The sequence below is a fragment of the Haliotis cracherodii genome, unplaced genomic scaffold, assembly GCF_022045235.1.
Source record: "Haliotis cracherodii isolate W230 unplaced genomic scaffold, xgHalCrac1.p SCAF_15, whole genome shotgun sequence".
In the NCBI taxonomy this organism is placed as follows: domain Eukaryota; kingdom Metazoa; phylum Mollusca; class Gastropoda; order Lepetellida; family Haliotidae; genus Haliotis; species Haliotis cracherodii.
In genome coordinates this window covers 28,171,591-28,199,014 of record NW_027266270.1, presented here as the reverse complement: position 1 = coordinate 28,199,014, position 27,424 = coordinate 28,171,591, and the positions used below count along the sequence as shown (strand labels likewise).

Here is a 27,424-nt window from a genome sequence, read left to right as displayed (position 1 = left end):
CCACAAAAATAAAACATGATGTCACGCCACTAGAGGACTACTGCCGTCACTTGTGTTGCATTATTGCGCTGAATGATATCACTGATTTCGTATATCGTTGTCTACAATATTTTTGTGTCAATTATTAATAAAAAGTCTTTGAGGTTATTGCTGCTGTCTCATTTAACAGAAAAAAAATTAAAATAAAATGCACACTACGTAAATCTGTAAACATCTTAAAGTTTTGCATATTTTCGGAAAACTAATCGCCAAGCATCAACCACCATCACAGACTTTAAACTAACTGTCCTATTAATTGTCTATGTTAATGCGGTAGGAAGAATAACTTTCCCCCAAGGAATGATGACAGGCAAACAATCTTTAAAAAAACGCAAAAGTTTATTGTTCTCACAACACAATGACACAGACTTATCTGCCAGGTACAATTATGCACCTGACAGCCGACTGTATACAGCACATTCAACCTTTACTGTATATTCAGGCTAAACCCACTGATCATTACAATCATAAATTTTAGGATTGTACAAAGTGTTTGTTGTAGGTCATAAACATGTATTACATCGGTGAAAATTCTGATTTTGTTTTATATTTAACTGACCATTTGCTGACAAATTAGCAAGGTTTATATCAAAGGTATTTTGATATTGTTGTGTTTTTCATCATGTGACACTGGTTGGTGTAAAAGTCTAGAGAGCACACTGTCACTTTGCATGATCCATTAACATTTGAAACTCTCTTCTTCATTCTGTATCTCCTTTCCTCTATAATCCATCTAAACCTGACGGGTTGGGCTCAGGTCCGTCTGAATGAAATGAAGTTCAATCAATGCTTCATCTCTGATTAACATTGATTAACAGTAACAAGCCATTTATTAAAGGGTTTTCCTGTATAAATAAAGGCTTTGGAAGAGATATCTGTGGCAATGTGACTAATCCCTCTAAAATTCACAGGATCAAGGGTGGGCAATGCAAATTTTAAAAATAGCAACACATTTTCTGGATAGCTTTGTTAAATATGGACACTGTTTCCTATATATTATTATTATCCTCTCCAGCAAAGGTTGAATGAACTTCTGTAAGAGGTTGTTAGTGACAATTGTTGCTATACAATATTAATAATATATACTGAACTACACCTACTTTGTAGCAAGAAGGTTAAGGTGGAAATCAAGTGTTTGGGGAGATATTATCATGAAATATATCTTGTCTGGGTCATGGTTACACTACAGCCATGGATGAGAAGCATCCAGCCAATACTGATAGGCTGGCAGACCTCTGGATCAATAGATAGGATCACATGTCAATACTGGCCAAGGATTCAATACCATCACAGAACATCATTCAGTTATCTTCATTTAATCCACATAAAACCATTCTAGAACATTACTGTACAAATGTATAAATGTTGGAATAGCTTGTTTGTAATGCAATCACAGACTAAACAGGGCATGGCTGATATATACAGACAAATTTCTACCACAGAACATAGGGGGGATGCATGTATTGCAGATGAGGGAACAGATGACCCTAGGGTGTAACAGTACCGATGGTACGGTCAGCTCAACACACCTCCATCACATTTATCTCTCAAGTCTGTAGTCAACAATACACCCAAAGGTAGCCATCTTGAAATTCTAGTTATCTCCCCTTAACAGACATAACCTGGAGAAATCATGTGACTTTTGACTTTTGCTTTACTGATATTAATGAATGTCTTTTATGGCAAAGTCAGCAATATTCCATGGAGGTCCCAGTGGAGCCACTGCACCAACAACACATAAAATACAAAGCATTTGTGATGTCTAATGCTTATTATAGAGATTAGCTTCACAACTGCGATTATCTGGGATTTTACATATCCATTCAATAACAATATATGTCCTGGACCCATCAGCCACCATACCTTCACTTTGGAAGTGACCTCACCATCTCATCACCAACTAAGCGCAGAATGTCTCTCGCCAGTGGTATTGATATCAACAACCAATCAAAAAAGCATCTTCTGAAGGCAAATCTGCATAGATCTACATTCAAAATCGTTGCCTTGTTTCAACAAGTCCTCCATACACTTCAGGACACAGCCATAAAACCTTTTCAGCTGGCAAATGCTTTCCTAAGTATGAATACAGAGAGTAGGCCTTATGCAATGAACGGTTCTAGTTGTATGCTGGCCGAGTAGTGGATATATCGCTGCTTGTTTAATCGTGAAAGAACGGTTTAGTTTGATTAAATGTCTATGTCATCATGTAATACAAACTGAACTCAAAGCAAAGGTATGGTTGCGATTGGGTCCAGGGTGTTATCATAATAGAAATGAGTGAGTTGGGTTTAAAGCTGCTTTTAACAGTATTCCAGTTATAGCACGGCTTGTCAGCTTAATGTGGGAGGAAAGCCCAAAGTGATGCAGGTCTCAGATGTTTACCACTTTGGTGAAACACACGAGCACGGGTATGGTGCTGACAATCCTAGAAACATTTTTTTGGGTGTGCCCAAGGGACGCAACTCTGCACAGCGAATCGCGGCACCTTAGACGACTGGGCCACCCATGCCCAGTTGAATAGAAAGGAAATATAACACACTGGATTACTGAGGACGTACAGGTTGTGGATGTGTCACCTTGATGAAACTGGGTGGTTGCTGACTGACCATGTATCATAATCAGGGTTGAACCCTAGTAAGACTAATGTCAAGTCAAGAGTGTGACAGAAATGGATGACTGTTGGGTGACTTTGGGATTTACAGAAATTGGAAATCGCATGTCAGAGGTTGTGTGAGTTGACCACAGAATGAGATATAGGTGCTGATATCAATGATAATTTTATCACGCATGCACGCTCACATGCATGCATGTACACACACTCACATAATGCCCATGCATTGAATACATCTTCACATTGTGCATCCCTGTATTGCATATAGAACCTAGCACTTTATATCGTGCATACACCATGACACATGTATTGCTTGTATATTGAGACTTTGGCGACACCATTTCAAATTCAACAGGGTCGGGACCTGGAACTTTTGGTTAATTTGGGGGATTACTTTTTCAGCAGATGTACTTGTTTACTGACCAGTGACAGAACAGCTTTGACATAACACATGAAAAGGCCATACTTTCACAGTTTATATAGTTTATTCAAAGTGGAGCGAAATATTTTGGGCTGGATTACTTAAAAAACCAAAACCCAGACCCACATTGGATATGAAATGGTTCCTCATCTCCTACATTATAGGATATGGCCCTGTTACATTGTGTACAAAGGCTCTCCTCAAAACATATTTGTTGCACCAATCATCTTTATGTCATATCAATCTAATACACTTCCTTCTACTGCATGTATTTGTCATATAGCTCATATGGGGATCGGTGAAGGTGTGGTTGTGGGTGGTGTCTGTGGTTCGGTGGGTGTCTGTGGGAAGTTGTATGTTTTTTTGAAGCAAACTAATCATGATGACATACAAAAAACACATAACTAAATCATTTGGTAGCATGTTATAAAAACAAAAACAATTAATTGACAACATTTTAGTTAACAAATGCAAATTATTTCACTTGTTTGTTGGCATTTTTATATTTGAAGTAAGTGCAGCCCTCCTTTTGAAAACAGCTGTATCGCATATGGGATCGACAGGCTGATCTACAGTCCTCGTATTGTGTACATATTGTATTATCATCCCAGTATCCTATAAACTGAGGTATCTACACATTAGTTACCAACCAAGTATTGTCTCACTGAGCCAAAGTCCTTGTATGGTATGTTAGCATCCCGGTAGCTTCTACCCCAAGCTATTTAATTCACTTTGTATACACATTGTATTATCTTACTTTTAATCTTTACATCAAGATATAATGTGTCATCCTCTTATCATATACACTCAGTTGTATTTCGTATACCCATTGTTGTGTTATCATCCTTGTATCAAATTCTCAGAGGTATCATGCCATATCAAATACACAGACATAAAGTACATAATGTAGACACATTATGTCATGATACTCGTATCCTATATACTGAGGTATAACGAAATAGTGTTTTCATCTTCAAAAGGTATACACACTGATCTAAAAACTCTGTATCGTATATACATTGTACTATGAGCCTTGGTACTGTTGCCCTAAGCACAAAGTACTCAAAAGCGACCTTCACACCACTGCACACAGACACATCTCAGGCAGGGCTGAACAGACACATGTCAGAGCTGAATAGACTCATCTCTACCAGAGCTGAACAGACACATCTCTACCAGAGCTGAACAGACACATCTCGGCCAGAGCTGAACAGACACATCTCGGCCAGAGCTGAACAGACACATCTCGGCCAGAGCTGAACAGACACATCTCGGCCAGATGGACACATTTTAGTCAAGGTCATAATACAGAGCAGTTACAAATCAGGATCATCACACAGGAGAAGATAAACACATCATGGTATCAAAAGCACTGAAAACCATAAATTGTTACAAAACACACTGATTACTGAAACCTGTAGTGAACGACAATGCACCAGAGCACCACCATGTAACAGTTTCTGGTTAACAAACAGTAAAATGTCCATATGATAATATAACCAACAACAAAGTGTACTTATGCTTAGGTCATCATAGTTATTCATGACTTCGGGAAACATTCCACATCATATTCTACAATAATCACTGATATAAATATATTTCATATTTGTATGCATATCATTACAAAAAGAAATGCCATTTGGTTCATCAAAGTAAACTCGTTTCTGTTCACCATTTACTTTCACCCAAACAACTGCATAAGTAAACAATAGGGGTAGTTAAGCATCAACACATCAGGCCTTGCTCCACATGTGATCTTAGCAGTATGACTGTTACAAAACTGATACTTTAACATCCACTTACAATCACGTGAAGATCAGAGTTAGAATTGGTCTTCAGCAGGGATTGGGTGGTCAGACTTGCTGACTTGGTTGAAGCGTCCAAATGCATAGATCAATTCTCATGATGTCAATAACAGGATTTTCAGGTCCAGGGCCATGTTCCTCAAAGAAATCTTAGCACTAGGATGATCGTAAGCCTATGTTAAAGTATAGGACTTACGATCATCTTACCGCTAAGATCGCTTTGAGGAACGGGGCCCAGATTTGATTATTTACAGACCGCCTTCATGTCGCTGTGGCTTTCAACAACAAACAAACAAACAAACAAACAAACAAACAAACAATATGATGGTTGTGGTGCTAAGTTCCACTTACAGAATGAGGCTCAGGACTCCATTCCATCAAACAATCTTAGTGCCACGATTGTCGTAAGTCTACGTTAACCTAATTAAAGTAGGGGAGTTACGATCATCTTAGATCACTTTGTGGAATGGTGGTCAGCATGGTCAGAACAATATTACCCACATTTTCTTGCACCGTGTTTAGAGAATGTTTCATATGTATAATCTTACATCATAACAAAACAAGTAAACACAAGTGTGTAGAAATTAATCAGTGAATATCTGTTACCACAGGTACTAGGTAACTTAACATCACAGAGGCACAAGATTTCTTCTTGCCCTGATGATAATGCTTTATAAAAATGACTTTACTAAAGATGCAAAAATATTAAGCCTCATGGTTATCCGTTCAAGAATTATGAAAATCGATGTCGATGAGATCAAGTTCAAAGTGTAAAACAAACACTTTGAACTAGAGTGATATGTCAATTCAAAATAATAAATACAAATATGATGAGGTTCAGGGTAACATTGCACACTCTTAACCACTTAAAATAACAATATCTCCCACAAAATTGTGTGTCAAAATTCACCAGTGTTTGATGGTGATTCTGTATCCCAAAAAATAATACCTCTTGTGAACAAAACATTTTTGACATTCTAGTTGAGTAGAATAGGATACGTGAAAAACTGATTTATTGCAATTTTCATTTTTGACACCTCAAAACAGTTACGTAAGTCAAAACTAATGTAATTAATATTTTCTGTCCTTTAGTCAGTAAAAGACAGGAAACAAAAACGTTCCTCACTTTTCAGATTTAAAAAAAGATTTTTCTTTAAATACAGTTCCTCAAATACAAACAACATGAGGGAATTAGGCTTAAATCATTTACAACAATATGTCAAGTGTGGGCTGAGTGAGGGAAGAGTTACAGGTGGTTTATGTTTTGGTTGAACACAGGAGAATGGGACTGACAAGCCAAGGATCGTAATCTGGCAAATAAGGGATTTGAACTCAAGATCCTTGTATGGGCTAAGGGAGGCAACTTCACAAGGCATACTGTAGTGTTCACACCCCACAAACAAAAATGGAAATGTATCAAACTGATTAAAATTTGATTACTTTGGGGATAAGCATTGCTCAGGAGGGCTTGTCTGTCAAGAATGACTGTTCAGATTCAATGTACCTTGTAATTCAGTTCATAGAAACACAGAGGGTTTGAGCAATAATACTGCCAGTAGCACTACGAACAGACCAGGTCGCGACCTCAAGATGAGTGATTTGTGTGAAACTTGACTGCATGAGTCATTCCTAAGTTAAATGTTTAAAAAATAATGTGATTTTGATACATCTCAAGCTAGTAAGTATCATTATTCATTGTACAGGTAGACAGACATCAGGGTTTATACATGACTGTAGTAAAAGCTCAAAGTATAAAGTTATACATCATAAACATACAAGGTATATCAACCATAACAGCATTCTGCAGAGAATGCATGTTCAAAATGGACTCCTTCTTCCAATAAATGCTTTCTGTCTCTGTCTTCATTAACAAGTCAAAATCTATTCCTATTTTCACACCAACATGATAAAAAAACAAAGAATATATCTGTTGAAAACACCAAGCTTGTGGCTTCCAAGCATTTGAAAAGCATGATTAATTTGTTTAAGGGGATACATAGCTATGTATACATGCTAATATACAGAATACAATGATGTTGATTATATGCGTATATCTATGGCAAGATACAGTCATTGCCCATGTAGTTGATAGTGACTAGGAGTACTTCACATAGATATTGCAGATATATCAAGACATACCACACATTGGGCAAGAGAATATCCAAGCTGTCATCCGATAATCTAGCTGTGGTTACTACACACAGTGGAAACTGTCCAAACATGATTCTGACTGATCCAGATTTCTTTCAATAATGGACCTAATTCAAGGTCCAGAATTTAATTTAATTGATCAAGTTATCTGCCAATTCCAGACTGAAATTGTGGGACAAAGGGCCTTTATATCACATATTTGCTCTCTAATCCTGATTTCTTTTCACAATTACTTCAGAGTCAAACATTTAACACAAAGTGTTGTGATTGACAATGTTCGAAATGAAGGGGATCAATGGGTGCTTGAGATATCCCATGGTGTCTGAATCCAGGGAACCCGCTAAGTCGCTAACATTTAACATTAAGGTTACATCAAAGGTCCCTTGACATTCCGACTTTAATTTTGCACACTATAAATATGTCTTTGATCTTAGTCATCATATTGTGTGTAAAACATGAAGGGACATAACTCTTGCTAGAATCAGATTTCCGTCTTATACGGATTGCTGTCTAACCCAGTCTTAAAAGATGGCTTAATGCAAGTCCAGTTTAGACAGATTCCACTGTCTCCCACATTTCCAGGATTGGTTACAAATAATAAAATAATCTTTAAATCTATTTACCAAAATTAAACAGTATTTTTGAGCATGTCAGCTTGATGTGGGAGGAAAACCTGAAGTGATGTCAACCACTTTGGTGAAACCCATGCTGACAAACCGAGAAACAGTCGGGGTGAATCAGGATTCAAACCAACAATCATAGGTTTCTGGCACACCTAAGGGATGCAACTCTGCACAGGGAATTGACGCACCTTATACCAATGGTCTGAATGGTTTTCATGCTGAAAGGAGCTCAATCAAATCCTCCAGCAGTAATTTAATTGTTTATATGTACTTGTTTGTCCATATAATAAAGTCGTTTACGATGTCTGCGGTGTATGTTGTTTCCTGTGTGCAAACAAATGGGACAAACATGAGGAGGAAATAACTTAAGTGGTAGGATATTTTCTCAAAAATATAAAACAATGAAAGGTAACAGACCCAAAAGATGACAGGTAAACTATGTCAAATTGCCTATCCTAAAATAAACAAACATTATGTTGAGCTTGCACTTCATTTGTGATTCTATAAATTGTATCAATTTGACAAACAAATCATTCATTTTGGCATTCGACTTTCTGATTTTATAAACGTGACAAACATTATGCAACTTCAACATTACAACTGAAAAATATCCTCACTCATCTATTTCATCCAAACAATTGAAAGGATAAATAACAATATACACTGCCATCAATGGTAAATTGCAGGTCTGATGATAGATAACATTCACAACCCTCTTTGGTATTGTCATACTTCAAAGCTCTTTGGTATTGTCATACTTCAAAGCTATAGTTTATTCCTGTTTGACAGCTGCTTGACACGTCACTGTGACATTGGAATAACCACTAATTGGTATACTTGAGAGATGACAATGACCTCATGTCATGACATCGTTAAGGTTTACTTTGGGTTATAATATTTATACACCCATCCTCCAGAGGCATGAGAGTTAACTGACTTTAAAAGTCCAGTTTCCACCCTTGCAGTACTAGGCTGGAATTACTGGGTTCAATCGTAGCACCACCAGTGGCTATTACCAGTTATGTACCTTCTAAGCCTCTCCTATGGACCAATCAGATTCCACTTCATGTGTCACTTGTGTTTGCTTCACACAAAATGGTGGCGCCCAGTCAGGACGATCTGATCGATAATCAAGATCTATATTGTCATAAAACGGGTCTAACATTGCGAAATGCATCAAATCACGTGAGCACCTTGATTAAAAACATGAAAAGATTGGGAAAATATCTGCTGACAACGAGTTGGCGGTGCACATGCTTTGCAAATCCTGCAATCGACCGAAATCTGCACGACAGTTTACGAATCGGATTTCAAATTCGGTGCGCGATTTTGATTGGACTATGCATAGACTCGTTAGCCCTGCCAAAATGTAACTCCATAATACCAGCCTAGTTCGGCAAGGGTGGAAACTGGACTTTTAAAGTCAGTTAACTCTCTTGCCTCGGGAAGACGTTATACACCATGCCATGATAGAAATTCAAAACACGACTTATAACAATCAAATCAGTTGGTTCTCTGGCCAAGCAGGCAATGTCTTGAGAAACAGTTGAATGTCAGTGGGTAGGTTGACTATGGTATTACCAGTTGGAATTAATATGTTATTTAATGGTCTTGGAAATAAAAAGCCATCTCATGGGTAGAGGTGTGTGGATGTGTGGGTATGTGGGTTGGTGGGGTGTACAGGGTTCTTGGGATGTATGAGATGCCATGGGTGTATGGGGTGACATGGGGTGCAGGGGATTTATGAGATGCCTTGGGTGTATGGGTGTTGGGTGTATGGGGTGACATGGGGTGCAGGGGATGTATGAGATGCCTCGGGTGTATGGGTGTTGGGTGTATGGGGTGACATGGGGTGCAGGGGATGTATGAGATGCCTCGGGTGTATGGCTGCTGGGGTGTATAGGGTGCTGAGGACTTATAGTTCTGAGGAATATGGCATGCAAGGGTAAATTGGGTGCTGGAGTGCTAGGTGTTTGGATGCCGGGAGTGTGGGGTGTATTGGGAGCAGAGGTATCTGGGGCACAAGAGTGCTTGAAGCATTAATTCAGTTTTATTATAAGTTAACTAACCTGTACATGTGTACAAACAATGCCGTGAATCAAGAAGGCTGTGATTGCTTTTACGAAATTACTTCCTACTGTATATAATACTGGGCCAGTCATTCCCTCTCTCAGTCAGAGTTGTAAAGTAGGAGGATCATTGGAAGGAAAGATTACCTGTAATTATTAAATAATTAGCACAGTACATTAAATTGATTTCTTCCACTACATTATCCATGTATAAACATAGTCACACCTTTAGAGCAACATTTATACAAAACATATTTGGTGCTGAGTGTCATTTTATAATCATAACAATGTACAATAATCTTATTGTGCTGTGATAACCTAGGACTGAAGCACTTTGATACATTGATTGAACTAGGAGAACTACTGGGAATGCTTGAACATGTTGAAAGCAAGGGAAGACAATTCTGGCAATATTTGTAAGTATAAAACACTACTCATTTACATCACACATTCTAACAAAATCCATTTGTATACCTTCAATTAGTGTTCATGATTTTCATCTGTTTTCATCAACATTACGAAGATATAGCTACTGTTCACAAACCTAACAGTTCTTCATAATCATGATCATCATATTGCATTGTTTATGGACTTCTATGATTTAACATTTTATCTTGAACCTGAACATCAGCTTGTACAGTGGGTCTTAACTCATTATAAAAATATGACTGAAAGTTTGCCAATCAACTATAATCATGATAATATCCTATCAATAATTATGAAAATATCTAATCAATAATTATGATATGTCAATAATCATAATATCACATGAATAATCATGATAATATCATATCAATAATATGTAACCAAATTAATTTTGATATATGACATATGTTCATATGGAGCACCTTGACACTTTTGTTCTGAGGAGTTCTCTCTGAAAAAATAATATCTAAACTTGATTTTAAGATAACAGTTGGGTTTGTCACTTTTTGACATCAGTACAATGCTTGATGGTCTCATGATGGCGTGTGAGACAACAGTTGTCTCTATCAAAGAGAGAGAGAGAGTGAAAGAGAGCAAAGCCAACTACTGTCGCCCTACAGCGTAGCAGTGACTACCATGACATGGAGATATAGCTTATCAATTGCTTGTATATAACCCATGAGGTGTTGCCAACTTCAAGGGACCTGGTGTTGCCTAGGAGAGGTATAATTCAGTTCCCTGAGTCCTCCACTGGCTTGCTTTCCCTACTATCATTGTCCATTTCTACTGACTCTTTCTCTTCATCCTCATCCTCATCTTCCTCCTCAGCCATCAACTTCTTTGCTAGCTGCACTGCTTGGAACTCATTATAGTGGATTTTCCGTTTCAATTCAAAAGCCTTTCTATGGTCTGAAATATAGAAACAAGACATTGTTTTTCATTGCACTGGTCCATGTTTGTTTTTTGTTTAACGCAGCACTCAGCAAAAGTCCAGCTATATGACAGCAGCCTGTAAATATTCACGTCTGGATCCAGTGATTGACATCATGAGCATCGAAATACACAATTGGATATAAGGATGGCATGCATCAACCAAGTCAGAGATCCTGATCACCTGATCCTGATAATCCCTTTATACGACAAGCATGGGTTGCTGAATACCAATTCTAACCTGGATCTTTATGGGTCACTGGACCATGTTGGGGTTTGAAGGCAAAGGACCCTGCTGTCGAATTTTGCCGATGGAACTAGTTTGTCTTTAGACCAGACTTTTTAAAACTTTTTTTATAAATCCGCCAACCTAAAAGAGTTTAATGACCAGAAATGAGGAACATGTCAACAAAGCCTCTTTTCCTGATAATAAATATAAATCATTTAAAATTAAAACTTGTTTAAAATTTAACTTCAAACCACAATTAATTATGAAGAACCGCAAGAGGAAATAAAAATATTTATTTGAAATTTGATTTTAAAACAACAAACCATTCAACCAACTGAACTGAATACTTGAAGCAAAAATCTACAAATCAAAATAAAGAAAAGGTCTGGCCTTATAATAACAAGCACTTTAACTACTAGACAGGAATAAGAAAACACTTGGCACTCTAACTTTGTGAAACTTTGAGTCAGCATATCTGTAACAATGTTTCAGGGATACTTTTGCCCCTTCACTGGGGGAATGCAGGAGCAGGGAGTAGCCCTGAAACATTGTATAATACAAACAATAAAGAAGTTGATGTCCATAAGATGTACCGTATATGACCGCGTATAAGCCGAATTTTGAGGACCAGAAAAAAGATTCTGTAGAAAGGGGTCGGCTTATCCACGGGATACAATTTCATGATAGTATTTTTCATATCATTTATCGTATCATATCATATCTTAATGTTCTACCAACTTCAAAATACCTATCAAAGATTTGCATGCAAGTTCTATGGGATTATTCCTTTTTGAATAAAAATTGTAAATTTTACAATAAATTATATATTTATAATACTTATCCTATCTCACATCGTGCATTTCATCCTTCTTCTTCGATCCTTGAGTGGAAACGATCCTAAAACAAGTTTCCAGCTTCCAAAACCCAAACACATCCTAGTCTTAACCATGGCTACCATCACAAACAATCGACTGTGCACTGCCTGATTCCCTCGCAAATTGATCTAAAGACGTCCCAAGCTTACTCATTGTCTTTCATGGTGTAACTGTGATGCAGGGATGTTTGGGTGGGAGTTGTGCGTGTAATAGGATAAGTATTATAAATATACAATTTATTGTAAAGTTTCCATCTGTGTTGCATGAAACAAAGGCAAACTCATTCAGCCATAACCCATCCTGTAGACAAGAGAGAGTAGACAATCCCTGGCCTTGACAGTAAAGTTCTTCAAGACTGCCGCCACACTTGGAACAAAGGCAAACCCATTTGGCCGTAACCCATCCTGTAGTGAGTGAGTGAGTGAGTTGGGTTTAACGCCGCTTTTAACAGTATTCCAGTCATAGCGCGGCGTGTCAGCTTAATGTGGGAGAAAAGCTCGAAGTGATGCAGGTCTCAGACGTTTACCACTTCGGTGATACCCACGGGTATGGTGCTGACAAACCTAGGAACATAATCGGGGCGAACCGGGATTCGAACCAACAATCATAGGTTTCTGGCGTGTCCAAGGGACGCAACTCTGCACAGCGAATCGCAGCGTCTTAGACGACTGGGCCACCTGTGCCCCCCGATCCTGTAGAGATGAGAGAGTGGATCATCCCTGGCCTTGACAGTAAAGTTCATCAAGACTGCCGCCACACTGACATCCTTCAGACATAAGGTGTAACAGGCATCTCTTTTTTTAGTTCCATTAAAGCACAAGCTATCAAGTACTCTGGCTTAACAATATCTGTAGACAGAGGTAAATGAGCAGAGGGTTCACGACACTGTCAAAACGGTCATTCCTTGTGGCAACTTCAATGTTGCAGATGGAAGGCTCTACAGACAAATCTTGTATCCCTTCTTTGGGATTTCAAATCTGGGAACGCAAACAAATAAAGCGTGAAGGTTCAATTACTTATTCTTGGATGTACAAGATAAGACACCCGATCCTGTTGGACACTATTATTGAGCCATCTTCATCTGTGCTGATGTGCTGCTGTCAGTTGTGGAACCAGTCAAGTGGTCCAGACTGGGGTAGGCCCTGTATATCTGAGACCGAGATGTCCCTCAGGTAGTGTAAGGCAAACACTGTGTCGGACTTCCAGAAACAACCTTCCATTATTGCTGATAACAAACAGTTGCTATGTAGTGCAATGGTCAACACCACTGTCCTCGTCTCATGCAAGTTAGAAGCCACTGGGGGTAGTTATCCAACAAATGCGTAGGCTTGCAGGACTAAAAAGAGCCAAAAGGACACCTTAGTCTCGGATACTTCCGTAGTCACAGCAGTTGACAAGGGTATAAACAACCCTATACATCAGCGTCGTAGATGTTAGGCAGCTTGGAGGTACATCCGTAAAGGTCTCACTGGCCAGAACCATATATCTACTCAATTGTTTGGGCTTAAATCGAGGAGAGCGGAGGAATGGTGAATTGCCTATCCGGCTGTCCTATAAGCTGGTTCTCTGCAATATAGTCCCATCGTAGACCTAGGAAGATTTTACCATGCTGTTGTCTCTCAAATCAAACCCTGTTGGCATCAAGGACCTGGAGTTCTCTGACAGATATAAATCGCCATAGATCGCCATATCAAGTGCTTTGATCTCCAAAAGTGTTAATGGATCGCTATCTGATCTCTAACTGATCTCCATGATCGTCAAGGTCACTGCCTGTCGACTTCCCTGCACAAAGGTCTGTGGCGCTCTGCCCAGAATGCCTTCAGATCGCTACTTGATCGCCAAGATCGCCATCGGAGCGCTACCTGATCGCCAAGGTTGTAATCAGAGCGCTGTCGTATCACCCAGAGCGCCGCCGATCGCCATGATAAACTAGGACCCACCTCTTTGCTCCCAAGCATAGAACTGATGAGTATAGGATTGGACCCGAAATTCCCATAGAGCGCTAATTAGGTGCTAATTGATCTCCATAGGTCACCTAGAACGCTCTCGGTTTGGATCGCCATCGGAGTGCAAATAGAGCGCCATTGGATCGCATCCTGATCGCCTTGGATCGCAAAAGTAGCGGGTACTGATCGTGCAAGATCGCCACATTTTGGGTTGTTTGGTTACGATCAAGGGTCTTTAAATAGCTATCGGATAGATCACTATTGGATCGCAACAGGAGTGCTATCTGATCATAATCAGATCGTCAGTACCCCTAGATAGCCGAAAAATGAGGGGACCTATGGTGCTCAGACCTCAGAGCGCAGAAGAGCGTTGCCTAGAGGAATGGGGGTGTAAGCTTCCGATGATACCTGAGGTAAGACGACAATCAGATCCCAGGTCAGAATTGAGGCTTATGGTCTGCTTATCTGTACTATCTAATCAAAGCTTGAAGTTCTGCTTCAGAGGAGGTTGACCTAATCGAGGTCAAGGATTGTGGCCAAGTAAGTAGCGAGTGTAGATCCTTTCAGCTTCCTTGAAGACCTAAAGTGCTGAAGGTATTCCCCCATTTGTTGAGATGATGTGGATGGGGATGTCCTGCGTCTTACAGTAACCTTCAGAGGTCTTCCACTTGTGATCATAGAAAGCCTTTGTGGACTTCTGATGTAATCAGTTATAGATCGAGCCACTCTACGCGAACATAAAATAGATGAAGTCTCTTGGTGTCTGAGATATTTTGCAACCCTCAAGGTAGAAGTAACGTCAGATGGTACGCATACTCATTCAGGCTTTCCCCCCAAAAAAAGCTTGCGCATTGTGATCCTAGCATGTGGTCAAGTAGTGGAGACATGAACCTCTGTAGTTGAATGTTGTAGCTGGTCGCAATAGGTCTACTTCTGGCTTCTGGCAGAGCTGACAATCCATTTAATATCTCTGGATGGAGCTTCTACGTCAGGGATGGTTGATTCAGTCGTAACAGCATATCGGCTATCCAGTTCTGAATCCCAGATATATCTGTCCTTGGCTTGAACTTACATCTGAACTGGATTGTCATTCACAGGAGCAATGCGGATACCGGCGATCCTGCCTTGTTGTTGATGTACCACACAACTGTGTATTGTCATATTGGACCATCAGTCAGGTCTTCTGCTTGATGAGCGAACACTCTAACCACTAGGCTACCCCACCGCCCCAGGAGCTCTTTGAACGTCATGATGAATGCTGATGATCCCTGAACTATCGTCAAAGCTCATCCGATCATCAAGATTTGTCAGCCAGTGAATAATCTAGTGTTCCTGTCAATCTGAGAGATAGTTCATCATCACCCTGGGACTCCCTGATCAATTGTCAGATCCGTTGCTAAAGATGAATGTTTTCTGAATACAAAATGTTCAAAACAATTTACATTTACAAAATGCTCTGTTTTACTTGGGTACAACTCTAACATTTTATTAAATCACATTATACTGGCATGCAAAAAGTATATAAATGTATCAAGTATTAAGAAAAACAAATTGTCACTTGAAACGTTTCTGAAGACTTTAATTGATATATTTCGGATAGAGAAATCAATTGCACACAAAAACAATACAATAAGACAGTTTGACAGAAAATGGAAAGATTTGTCAAATGAACTGTCTAGTTAATATTTATTTATTTATTTATTTATTTATTTATTTATTTATTTATTTATTTATTTATTTATTTATTTATTTATTTATTTATACATTTTTTTTAATATATTTTTTTTTTTACACAACCAATTTGTAAGGATTTAGCTTCACACTTAGTTAATAAATAAGGCAAACATTTGCCCCTTTTCACCATTTGTAAACTTTGATGGACACCTGTAGCGAACTTAAACTTGCTGACCTGCTGTCTGCTGTATAGGTAACCTACACCTAACAAGTATGCTACAAGACATGCTACTCCATGTATAACTCTGTAATGTCATATACTGAATTGAATAAAAAATCTTAAAAAAGAAAAAGAAAAAAAAAAGTTGGACGTCAGAAAAATTCCCTGCAATCACTTTTCTTTAATTTCCTTTCGGAATGCAATCTACATTCACAAAGTGTGGTAGACATGACCTGCACCAAAGCTTGATCATCGGGCTAAGAGAATGCTCAGGATTGTTGGTAAGTGAGGACAATCCTACCAATCCATTATCCCGATTGTTCCGCTCCAAACAAGCCTCACTCTCATTCTTCACTTGAACAAAAATATGCTCGCTCCCAATCATGTTTCTGACCATGATCCAACGATCCCAAACTAAACTGCAATAACCTCTCCGATCCGATAGGTGCGTTGAATGAGGGCTATGACGATGATTCCAATCCTGACTGTTGTATATTCGTTGATCAGATCAGTTGTAGTGGTCTTGACATCTGCAACTACAACTGAACATGGTCCTTCTGATGCCACTCTCTGTAGTAAGCTCGGCAGGCGGCACGAGCCTGATCCCTCATCTAATAAAGGTGCAGACACACCTAACGAACGTCCTAATGTCTTAGATACAGTGGAGCCTGATTTTTCTGCCTTTAGCATAGTCCTCTTTGTCTTATTAACAGACGCTAAACCATATTCCTCCAAGATTGATTAGGAACGTCATGAACACTTGCGTCTGTAGGAAGTAATTACAGCTTTTGCATAACTACATCTGTTCAACTCTGTACAACTGCCTTGACACAACAACTATAGTGTGGGTCCTGTGCAAGTTTTAATTAAAACGTTCTCTTTTACTTATCACAAACAAGTGTGATAAGAAAGAAAATTAGTAAGCTTGGGACAGCACGTGAACAAGTTGCGCAGGAATCAGGCAGTGCACAGTTCATTGTTAGAGATGGTTGCCATGGCTACAGCTAGGATGTGTTTTGGTGAGGTGTTTTTTGAAGCTGGAAACTTGTTTTAGGACACAAAGATGGAAGAAGAAGTATGTGAGATAAGATAAGTTTTACAAATTTGAACATTTTACCGCGGTACAATAAGTGTCTGTGCCATGGTCTGAGACACCTCCATACAAGGTTGTAGAAGGTGAACCCAAAGTAAACTATGACCGCCCATTTAACGTAAACAATGCATGGGTCATTGAGCTAATCAGATGCCAGGTTTTTATACAATTCGGCTAAATATCCACACAAAAAAAATCAGCATTACTTTTCCGCATTTGGATTCCTGAATTATTTTGTTTTCGCGTTACAGAAATCAGATATGCTTGTCTGAATGCTTGGCTCAATTGTTCCAAGAATTTAGAAGTTTGACGCTGTTTGGCTGATTAGAAAGTGAACCTGACGCGACCTGATATGGAGGTGTCTCAGATATTTATACTGACAGGTCTTGATTGGAGTAAACGATCTGATCATAATGGAGGTGGAGTGTTTTTTTTTTAGGGAGTCTGACCAACCTTGATCTTCTGGAGATTCAAACTTAAGATCATCTTCGTCATCAGACCCTTCAGAGTATTCTTCTTCTTCCTTTGCTAACTCTGCTTCTTGAGATTCAGTTAATCTTTAAATGGAAAGAAAATCATTCTAAAGATGGTCAAAATATAAACACAAGAATGAAACCATATACCTTTTTGGATTTGTGCTCAAAAGAATTATGTGTGCCAGAGCCATGAATGGCCTGATACTGTCTGCTTGTTAATGTGTTTGTTCATGTTGTCATATGACAGCTGCCTGTCTGTAATTAAGTCTTGACCAGACAATCCAGTGACTGACATACAACAACATGCAATAAACAAAGTCATTGTGCCAGTGGTTCTGTAGAGTCGCCTCTTACAACAATAAGAATTTATGGATGAACAACTTCTTTATTACAATTAAGAGCGACGTTTCTTGCATGATAGGCCATGTCAAAATAGCTGCAATGGAAATTCTAAAATAAACATTTATAAAATTCCTGAATATCAAATGGCACCAGTTTAGTATGTGTCTGGTAAACATGCAAAGTTTTATAAGAAATTATTTAATGGTTTAGGAGTTACGCTCCGGAAACGAACAGCACCCTTATAGAACCTAAGTCCAACTTGATGCCATGGAAACTAAAAAAATAAAAATTTATAAAACTCCTAAATAGCAAAAGGCACCAGTTTAGTATGTGCCAAGTAGACATGCAAAGTTTTGTAAGAAAGTATTTAATGTTTTTTGAGTTACACTCCGGAAATGAACAGCACCCTTATAGAGCCTAAGTCCAACCTGTTGCCATGGAAACGTAAAAAATAAAAATTTATAAAATTCCTAAATAGCAAAAGGCACCAGTTCAGCATGAGTCTGATAGACAAGCAAAGTTACGTAGAGAAATATTGAACAGTTTCGTTGGGGCGGGGGATAATAAAGAAGTTGTTCATCCATAAATTCTTATCCTTACTTAGTACTCAAGCTTCTAAATGCCTATCAAAGAAGAACCTTATCCACATAGGCCTGATAAGGACTGGTTGGGATAAAACACAATGCATTTACATTCTCTACGTATGATAACTATTACTAACATCGATGCATATCATGCATGATCATTCATATCAAAACTTCACCTTTCTTTCATCCATTAATCAGTTTGATTACATTCTTGTTGCTTTTCTTTAAATATTAGGCTGGGTACGTTCTTAAATTAGAACATTGATAATCATTCCGTCATACAGTTAAACAGGGACAGGTTTTTATGCAATGCACAAATGTGCGTCCATTACTCACATTAGACGCAAGTACAGAGAATGGAGGCAGAAAAAAATATACTGCATCCTGAGGGACTTGTGAAAATATTCATTGTAGCTACAGCGCATCAAGAGCAGTGATGGGTGTCTGTCATTTCATCCATTAATCATGATCACTGTCCACATGATCACTGATTCATTCCAAACTCTAAAGTGATTATCCAAATGTACAGTACAAGACACCATTTCAATACTTTACAGGAAACGACGGACAGACAGTTTGGGTGGAGGATAAATCATTTTCAGTTGTCCACAAAATATAATTCATTTGCTCAAATCTTTCTATTATTACATCACATATTCTATCGTGTCTATCCAACCACCCGTTTTGTTGTTTTATTGGGGTATGATGCAGACTGCACTTCATCAACCAAGTCTGAGACCTATTGTAACCTGGGTCCTGTACATAATGATGCTAATTTGCTAGTAGATGCTTCAACAATGTTCAAACCTTAAGCCATGGAATATTCCTTTACACAAAATTGCTAGCCTAAACTTTAGCCAGTATGTGCATTCCCTTAGATATGATGTACAAAAGAATTACCTGTTACATCTCATTGGTTCATATATGTTTAATGTTTTTTAAGTTGAAATCACATCAACAACACTTACTTTGCAACAATAACTGATGGGTCAAGTAGATCGCCTTGCCTACACTGCCCCTTCTCTCATCAATAACACTTACTTTACAGCAATAACTGATGGGTCGAGTAAATCGCCTTGCCTACACTGCCCCTTCTCTTATCAATAACACTTACTTTACAGCAATAACTGATGGGTCGAGTAGATCGCCCTTTCCAGTGCCCCTTCTCTCATCAATAACACTTACTTTGCAGCAATAACTGATGGGTCGAGTAGATCGCCTTGCCTACACTGCCCATTCTCTTATCATGCTTATCAATAACACTTACTTTACAGCAATAACTGATGGGTCGGGTAGATCGCCCTTTCCAGTGCCCCTTCTCTCATCAATAACACTTACTTTGCAGCAATAACTGATGGGTCGGGTAGATCACCCTTGCCATGACCCTTCTCTCATCAATAACACTTACTTTGCAGCAATAACTGATGGGTCGAGTAGATCACCCTTGCCTACACTGCCCCTTCTCTCCCCTTCTCCATCCTCATCTTCAGGGTCGGAGTACTTGCTGTAGGGAGTTGGGGGCTCGTCAATCTTCATATGGCCGTAGTCCTTGTCTGCTGGATGATGTGTGGCAAGAATGTTCATCTCGTCCCACTTCATGCCTTGCCGTCTTCTGAAAATGTTTTCATTTTCTTATTTAATCTGCTGTTTGCAGTGACTCATATTATCCAACAGGTCATGTGTTATATAAAGTGAGTGAATGAGTTGGGTTTTACTCTGCTTTGAACAGTATTCCAGTTATATCATGGCGTGTCAGCTTAAGGTGAGAAGAAAGGCTGAAGTGACATTTACCACTTTAGTGAAGCCCACATTATCTACATTGTATACATCGTGTATGTGTTCCTCATGTACATTGAATTACACATGTAGTACAGTATTTTCCCAATCTCCCTGAGGCAAGGGAGTTAACTGACTATCAAAGTCCAGTTTCCACCCTTGCTGAATTAGGCTGGAATAATAGATTTAGATTTTAGCTTGAGTAATGAGTCTATGTATATAATCAAAATCGCGTAACGAAATAGACATCCAGTTTGTAAACTGACATGCATATTTCAATCGATGGCAGGATTTCCAAAGCATGTGTACCGTCAACTTAGCGTAAGCAGATATTTTCCAAATCTTTATATGTTTTATCAAGGTGATGTGATACATTTCACGAAGTAAGACCTGTTTCATTACAATATAAATCTTGATTATCAATCAGATCGTCTTCACTTGGCACTGATAGCCTTGTTCGGCAAGAGTGGAAACTGGACTTTTCCCTGGCCTCAGAAAGACGTATTTCCCCATAACTACTGTTCTTTTCATTGTACATGATGACCCATGTTCATCGTGTTTGTCAGTACATGGTGTACATGGAGCTCATCATATACATCATGTACATGGTGACCCGTGTTCATCATGTACGTGTACAGTGTGTTCATCATGTTCATTGTGTACATTGAATTACACATGTAGTAGTCTTTCCCCATAACTACAGTATGTTTTTTGCTTGTGCGAAAGGATAACAAAGATGATATCAAATTATGCATATGAAAGAAAACAGACTAACTGTGCAACTTTGGTTTGTGCTTCCTTCCTTTACATCTCAGCTACACAGCTGAGTTAAAGAAGATAAACTAACAGATAATGTGATGCTTACTAGTACAAAAATAGTTACTGTTTACAAACATTTTACCAGTGAATATCTTGCATGTACTGACATATCAGACCATGCTGACACTGATAATTAGTCATAAACAAAGGTCTAAGATTGACATCTTTTCAAAATAATACACAACATAAAATAAATGTAGCGCATGTAATTGAGTGTAACACATTCTTTTGACACATCAAATTCCATAATAATCCATTAATTCATGCAAAAGTTGCTGTGAAATGGGCAAAAATAAGTAATAAGCGCCCCGGGCGCTCTCAAAATTGGAAATAGTGGGCTCTTATTAGAATATAACTTTGGTGAGAACAAAAACAGAGTTGAAAAATTGTATATTTCGTAGTTTATGCTGACAGCCTGAAATGATACAAAAGAAAAGTATGTGCGTATCATACACGACAGAATTTAATTGCCCACAATTAAGGGTGCATATAACACACGAGTGCGTATTATACACAGATCAATAAGTCTTGTGCACACTGATCAGTCGGAAGGGGTGCTAATCGTGATTGTTCACTAGCAAATATATTAGCAAATATCGCCATGGGCGCTTATTACTTCAAATATGGTATGTCTGCCGATACAGCTATGTTAAAAACTGGATAAAAGTTTCAGTTCTATCCACAATGTAAAAGTTTCTGATGGAGGAACAGACAGAAAATGCCAAGTGCCGTAGTGTAAAGGAGGAAATATTTGATTTTCTCAGTGGTCTAGTGTCTTTTCAAGTCATTGTGATCATCAAGAAAAGTATTCATGTGCAGTGTTTTGTTTGTTTGTTTGTTTGTTGTTTAACGCAGAACTCAACAATATTCTAGCTATATAAGCAGTCGGTAAGTAATCGAGTCTGGACCAGACAATCCAGAGAGTGACATCATGAGCATGGATCCACGCAATTGGGATCGATGACATGCATCAACTAAGTCAGCGAGCCTGATCACCCAATCCCATTAGTCGCCTCTTACGACAAGCATAGTCACCTTTTACGGCAAGCATGGGTTTCTGAAGACCAATTGTACCTGGAACTTCACGGGCATCATGTGCAGTGAGCAGTCCAGGAGATTTCAGTGCTTCAGATTTTTCAACCAATCAGATTGAAGCACACTGCCATTCATTTGGCTTGTAAAATACATTTTTGTTATTACACTACTAACTGTGTTGAAACAAGTTTATCATGCCAGTGGAAATACACAGTAGTGCTGGAATGAGTGAGTGAACAAGTTTGGTTTTACATCGCAATAACACAGTGGGGGATAATTGAACCCGGGCCTTTGGTGTGTCGAGTGAACGCTTTAAACACTAAGCTACCCCACCACCCCAGTAGTGCTGGAGTGATTCAAAACAAAATACATCAATTCTATAATCATAATCAATCATTAATTATTTATCAATTGCTTTTTCAAAACAAAGATGACTTCAAGCCAAACTGTACTTGAAACGGAGTCTATTGGAGGTAGCCTCCATACAAACTCTTACTTACTTTATTGTATTTGCTGTAATAAGTGACCTGGATCATTAGAAAATTAACAAAGGAGGAATGCTTAATAAAACCATACACAAGTAAAATTTGTTGTCATAGATCAGGCTGAAGAGAACTAAATTAGTTCAAAGTATAGCTGGGACGATACACCAACTGTGCGATCTGATGTGTATCACGATACCTTGCTCACGATCCCATGTGTATCATGATACTTGCAGGTGCTCTTATCGGTGGTCTCTTAGCCATGGTTTTCATACACAGCGTGGCCAAATACCTGGCATGGTGATGATTTACAGATGGCAGTTTAAAGTTTTGCACAATGGATGAAAATACTAGTAAAATCCGAGATGTTTTTTATATTTGTATATTTATCCTGCATTACACTTTAATGCATATTACTTCTTGTTCTTGACATAGAAAAGAGCTGTGTGAATACCTTGCTTGAAGAAGTTGTTCCAATTAGCTGAGAGGCCAACCCTATCACACAGCTCCCACGTGACCAGGGGAAGTGATCATCGGATCATCACATTACATTACTCTGAAGTCTGGAACATTGGAGGGCATCCGGGGGAGGCAGTTCTGCGACGGGTGAGTAATGCAGGATAAGTATACATATATAAAAAATATCTAGGATTTTACTAGATTTTTTACTTATCCTGCATTACTCCTTAATGCATCTTTATCCGACGCAGTCGGTGGAGGGCATCCCTTCAGATGTTGGCTTTCATCTCAGAACTCTGTTTCCCTCAGCCAATCATCGTCTGTGGTGCCGGCAGCAAATGACCAGCCCGTGGATGGGAACCAAGAGTCAGGTATGCGGGGAGTCCAGGTACGATGCAGCCATTGACAATACCCTTACTCAAGTTAAAGTTGTAGACTGACGTACCGAGCTGTATGCGTGGAGCATGAACCTTCTACTCCAAGACACTTAAGCCAGGGGAGGTCGAGAGGCCAGCTCTGGACTGAAGGCAAGGTCAGTGGCGTCTAGTAGTGCTGACCTGTTGAGCCACTACTAACGGACCAAAACCGTTGCCTTGCACGTCCTCCAAAGCGATGTCTCGCAGGTAGTGACTGGCGAAGACTGTGTTTGAATGCCAGAAACACCCCTCCATGATGGCACGTAAGGAACAGTTACTGTGTAGCTCAATAATTGAGGTGACCGCCTGGATCTCATGATGTGGGTTGTTGGGGCTTGGGGGGTCGAATCTCGCGGCTTCGTAGGCCTAGAGAATTATGGCTCGCAGCCAGAGGGCGATCGTGTTGCGGCTGACTTCTGCTCATGAGGTTGCTGATACCGGTATGATGAGGCGGCGGCGTTGTCTGCGGCATTTCTTGGATCGACGTATGTAACAACATAACACCCTCATTGGGCACAGGAGGAGCTCTTGTCTATCGGCCAACATCATATTATGCACAATAAAAAACTACATAGTATCAGAGAAAAGGTGATAACAAACTTGGTCAAAATGTGTTATATGAGATAAATTATCATTAGACATGATGATTTACTTTTTAAATTGTATAACTAAGCCATAAATAGCAACCAGCTGAATGCACATTTTCTACCAATCTACTGGTGATTCAGTTAAAAAATACAATAAAATATAACATAATATATTTGATGCAATGATTGAATGAATTATATCTGAAAATATTCCAACAGAGTTATGTTAGTAGCAGCTTTTACTCTATATGTATAAAATAATAACCACTTAAGCACTTTGGAACAACTGATTGCTATTGCCGGATATTGTTCAGGTATGGTACAATTTGATGTCACCATTGAGGCATCCCATGTTCTTGCTACAGCAAAGGAATGAAAATAAAATATCATAATTACAACCAACAAAGGTTTTCTGTGTGTGAAATACAATGTGATGTACCCCTTTATCACCAGAATGTGGTAAGCACACGTAAAATCTCCAAATTACTTACTTACAAAGGTTTCATGTATAATATCAAGCAGTTACCTTTTTTGGTAACAATATCCCATACATCTGCAGCTGTACAAAGAAACTTTTTCTGTCATATGTTTTTGTAACAATGTAACATTTCAAAGTATTTACAGGGGTAGAAACATACATTTTTAGTCCACTAGTCCTTATAATGATAACATATAGCAAACCCCTTAAAAATGGCAAATTTCATCTGAGATAGCAGATGTGATAACTATGTTCATGATGTCCACGGTTCTTTAAAAAAAATCTGATGAGTTGCATAATAATGTGCAATCAAACGCGAAAGCACTGTGTAAGATAACAGTAATTAATGAATCAATATATTAACGGTTATAACTTTGATCATTGCTTTCTTGCTAACATGTAATACATTCACCACATCAGACCTGGATTTATCATTATCATTCAGTGATTACACAGGCTTATTAAAACAGTGCCGGCTAGATGGCTTAGAGTTGAGCATTGTATCCTTTTACAGGGGCACTAATCTCTGATCGGTTACCTGGGATCTATGAAGATTTCGACATAGGACACATGTTAATTAATTTCTTCAGCCAAAACAGACAGACAAAAAGAACAGTAGAAGCTCATACGATATCGTTATTTGGAAATATCCCCGATGGTTAATAGTTTAATTTAAAAAAGTATCCCTGCATTGAAAGCATTTTCAGATTTCGGATTGCGTGGATTACACGATTGCTACTCCCTTGTTGTCATCCCTGTTTTCTGGTATAACCCTACACTTGTGTATTTTTCATCATGCACTTGATGTTCAGTTACTGTAAATCTTAATATTAACGCAAGCGTGAATTAAATGCGAAAAATGAGAGTGCTCTTTGCTCGCATTATTAAACATCGCATTTATATCAACAATAAGACATTTTGGATAGCAGAAATACCAACTTAGACATACGCTGAAAACAAACAACTATGTATTCCACATCACTGTTTATTGAGCAGCACTTGTAACAAGTATATAAACCATGTCATTCAAACACTAATTAAATCCTGTGAATTGACACTGCTGGGGTCAAGACAAGCGTTCTACTCACTCATGTCATCACTGATCACACCTGCAAGTCCAGACAGACGCCACCCAACATGGTGTCTTTGCTCTTTGCGACTGCATCAAAGGCCGACACGAGCCAGCGCGCATGTATTGTTTTAGCTGAAGTACTCCACTCAGCGCTAATAAGCAGTGCTATTTGGTGTGTGATTGGATTAATGTTAGGTTGGATTAAGGTGAGGATTCTCATGTAAACCTGCCAGAGGACATTTTGTTTAGATATATATCCACTGATGCATGAGAGGAGGGGGTGTCGCATTCATATTGAGTCGCATTTTTGGCTAGGGGCCAGCGTTCGCATTCTTTTGGATAAACATTAATTTCACGTTTTACAGTAATGAATTTATTACAGGTATAATTGGTGGTAGCAGCACTCAGATTACCCAACAGGTTCCCATTTGGCATTTCTTGTATCTGGGGTAATTATTTAATCTAAATCTAAGTTTAAGGTGAGGTGAAATGTATGTTATGTCATATGCACGTGGCAGCGCAGCAAGAGGAGTGATCAGCGGATTTATTTTTTTGTAGATTAACTGATCATTCATCGCAATCAAAGGATCAGCAGAAAATATATTGATTGATTAATCAGTGTTATCTTGCACAGTGGATTTGTCAAAAGTATGTGTTTACATGTGTAGGTTTACTAAAGCAGCCGGGATACACTCATATCTGGGCGTGAAGAGCCGATGTAACAAACAACATACTTTGTTCAAAGGATTGGTGACATATCAAAACTTCGTCACCATTACCGATGGTACCCACAAAGATACCAACATTTCCTTATTATTTCCAAGACTAAAGGCCCTTTTACTATCAATAAAAGCAACAAATGCACTTATGATGATGCAGTACAGGTCGTGAACTAGTCTAGATTTCTGCGATATCATCCGGGTACTCACAGGGAAAAAACAATAAAAAAAAGGCAACAACCAGTCCCGGGTAATAGCTGTAGATCAGTGCCCTTTTATATAGTCATAATACTCGGATAATGCAAAGACAAAACATGAAAACGGCAAAATAGAATATTCCAAACATTCCAAGGTACTGTTCATCTCAAAGATGGTCCTAACCATAAAGTCTCTTTTATGTAAATCATACAAAATATCCAAGACAGCTTAGATAGTAGAGATGACCAAAGGCCAAAAGATTGTGAAGACGGCTTTGACAGTCAAGGCACGCCAGGTGGTCAGTCAGTAGAACGTGAACTGGAGTCAATTAGTGCGCCAGCAAATAGGCTTGGGATGCGCCTGGTAAACTGCACTCTTCCCAAAATATATTGGGAGATTAAAATCAAATCTGATCAGATTAGTTTATGTAAATGAAGAATAAACATATAAGATGATGGCCTTGTTTTGGGGTTTTATTGTTTGTGTCACAAATGGAGGACACTGTCTGCAATGAAAGCTAAATCAACAGATGACACTTTGGTTAAGATGACATTAGTGTCAGTGTCACTGACAGTGACAGTTCGTGACGAGTGACAGATTCGACCTTCACATAATTAATTACTATTCCTTTTTACACGTTAACAGCGAAACCTACAGCTCTTTTTTGAATATGCTTTAGCTATGAAATATGTGAATATTTACCCCTCCACTCCGAGTGCAGACGGATTGTCATGCTTGTCTAGACTAGATGTGTGTTTCAAAATTCCCTTCACGGGCTTCCCATCGGTAGCCATTTTGAAAATGAATAGCCTGATAAATAAGTTGTAACAACAACGCTCATTGGCTGTAGGATTTCAGCAACGAAC

General features: G+C 38.8%; 1 protein-coding gene across 1 annotated transcript; it reads right to left on the bottom strand.

The window, feature by feature from the left end:
• Positions 1-359: 359 nt before the first annotated feature.
• On the bottom strand, positions 360-27,356 carry LOC139462455 (protein phosphatase inhibitor 2-like). The gene is made up of 4 exons (XM_071244189.1): positions 27,261-27,356; positions 19,926-20,129; positions 17,566-17,669; positions 360-11,054 (listed from the first exon to the last, which is right to left on the bottom strand). The coding sequence occupies exons 1-4, from the start codon at positions 27,350-27,352 to the stop codon at positions 10,876-10,878; spliced, it is 579 nt and encodes a 192-aa protein (XP_071100290.1). The 5' UTR covers positions 27,353-27,356; the 3' UTR covers positions 360-10,875.
• Between the last annotated feature and the right edge of the window lie 68 nt (positions 27,357-27,424).

Bases quoted from the DNA above. Each gene is read 5' to 3' on its own strand.
- LOC139462455 (XM_071244189.1), bottom strand. From the start codon at position 27,352: ATGGCTACCGATGGGAAGCCCGTGAAGGGAATTTTGAAACACACATCT. The intron at 20,130-27,260 runs GTAAATATTCAC...AAACATTTTCAG, and splicing joins TCTGCACTCGGAGTGGAGGG to AAGACGGCAAGGCATGAAGT. The intron at 11,055-17,565 runs GTTGGTCAGACT...TCTATATTTCAG, and splicing joins TGAATCTCCAGAAGATCAAG to ACCATAGAAAGGCTTTTGAA.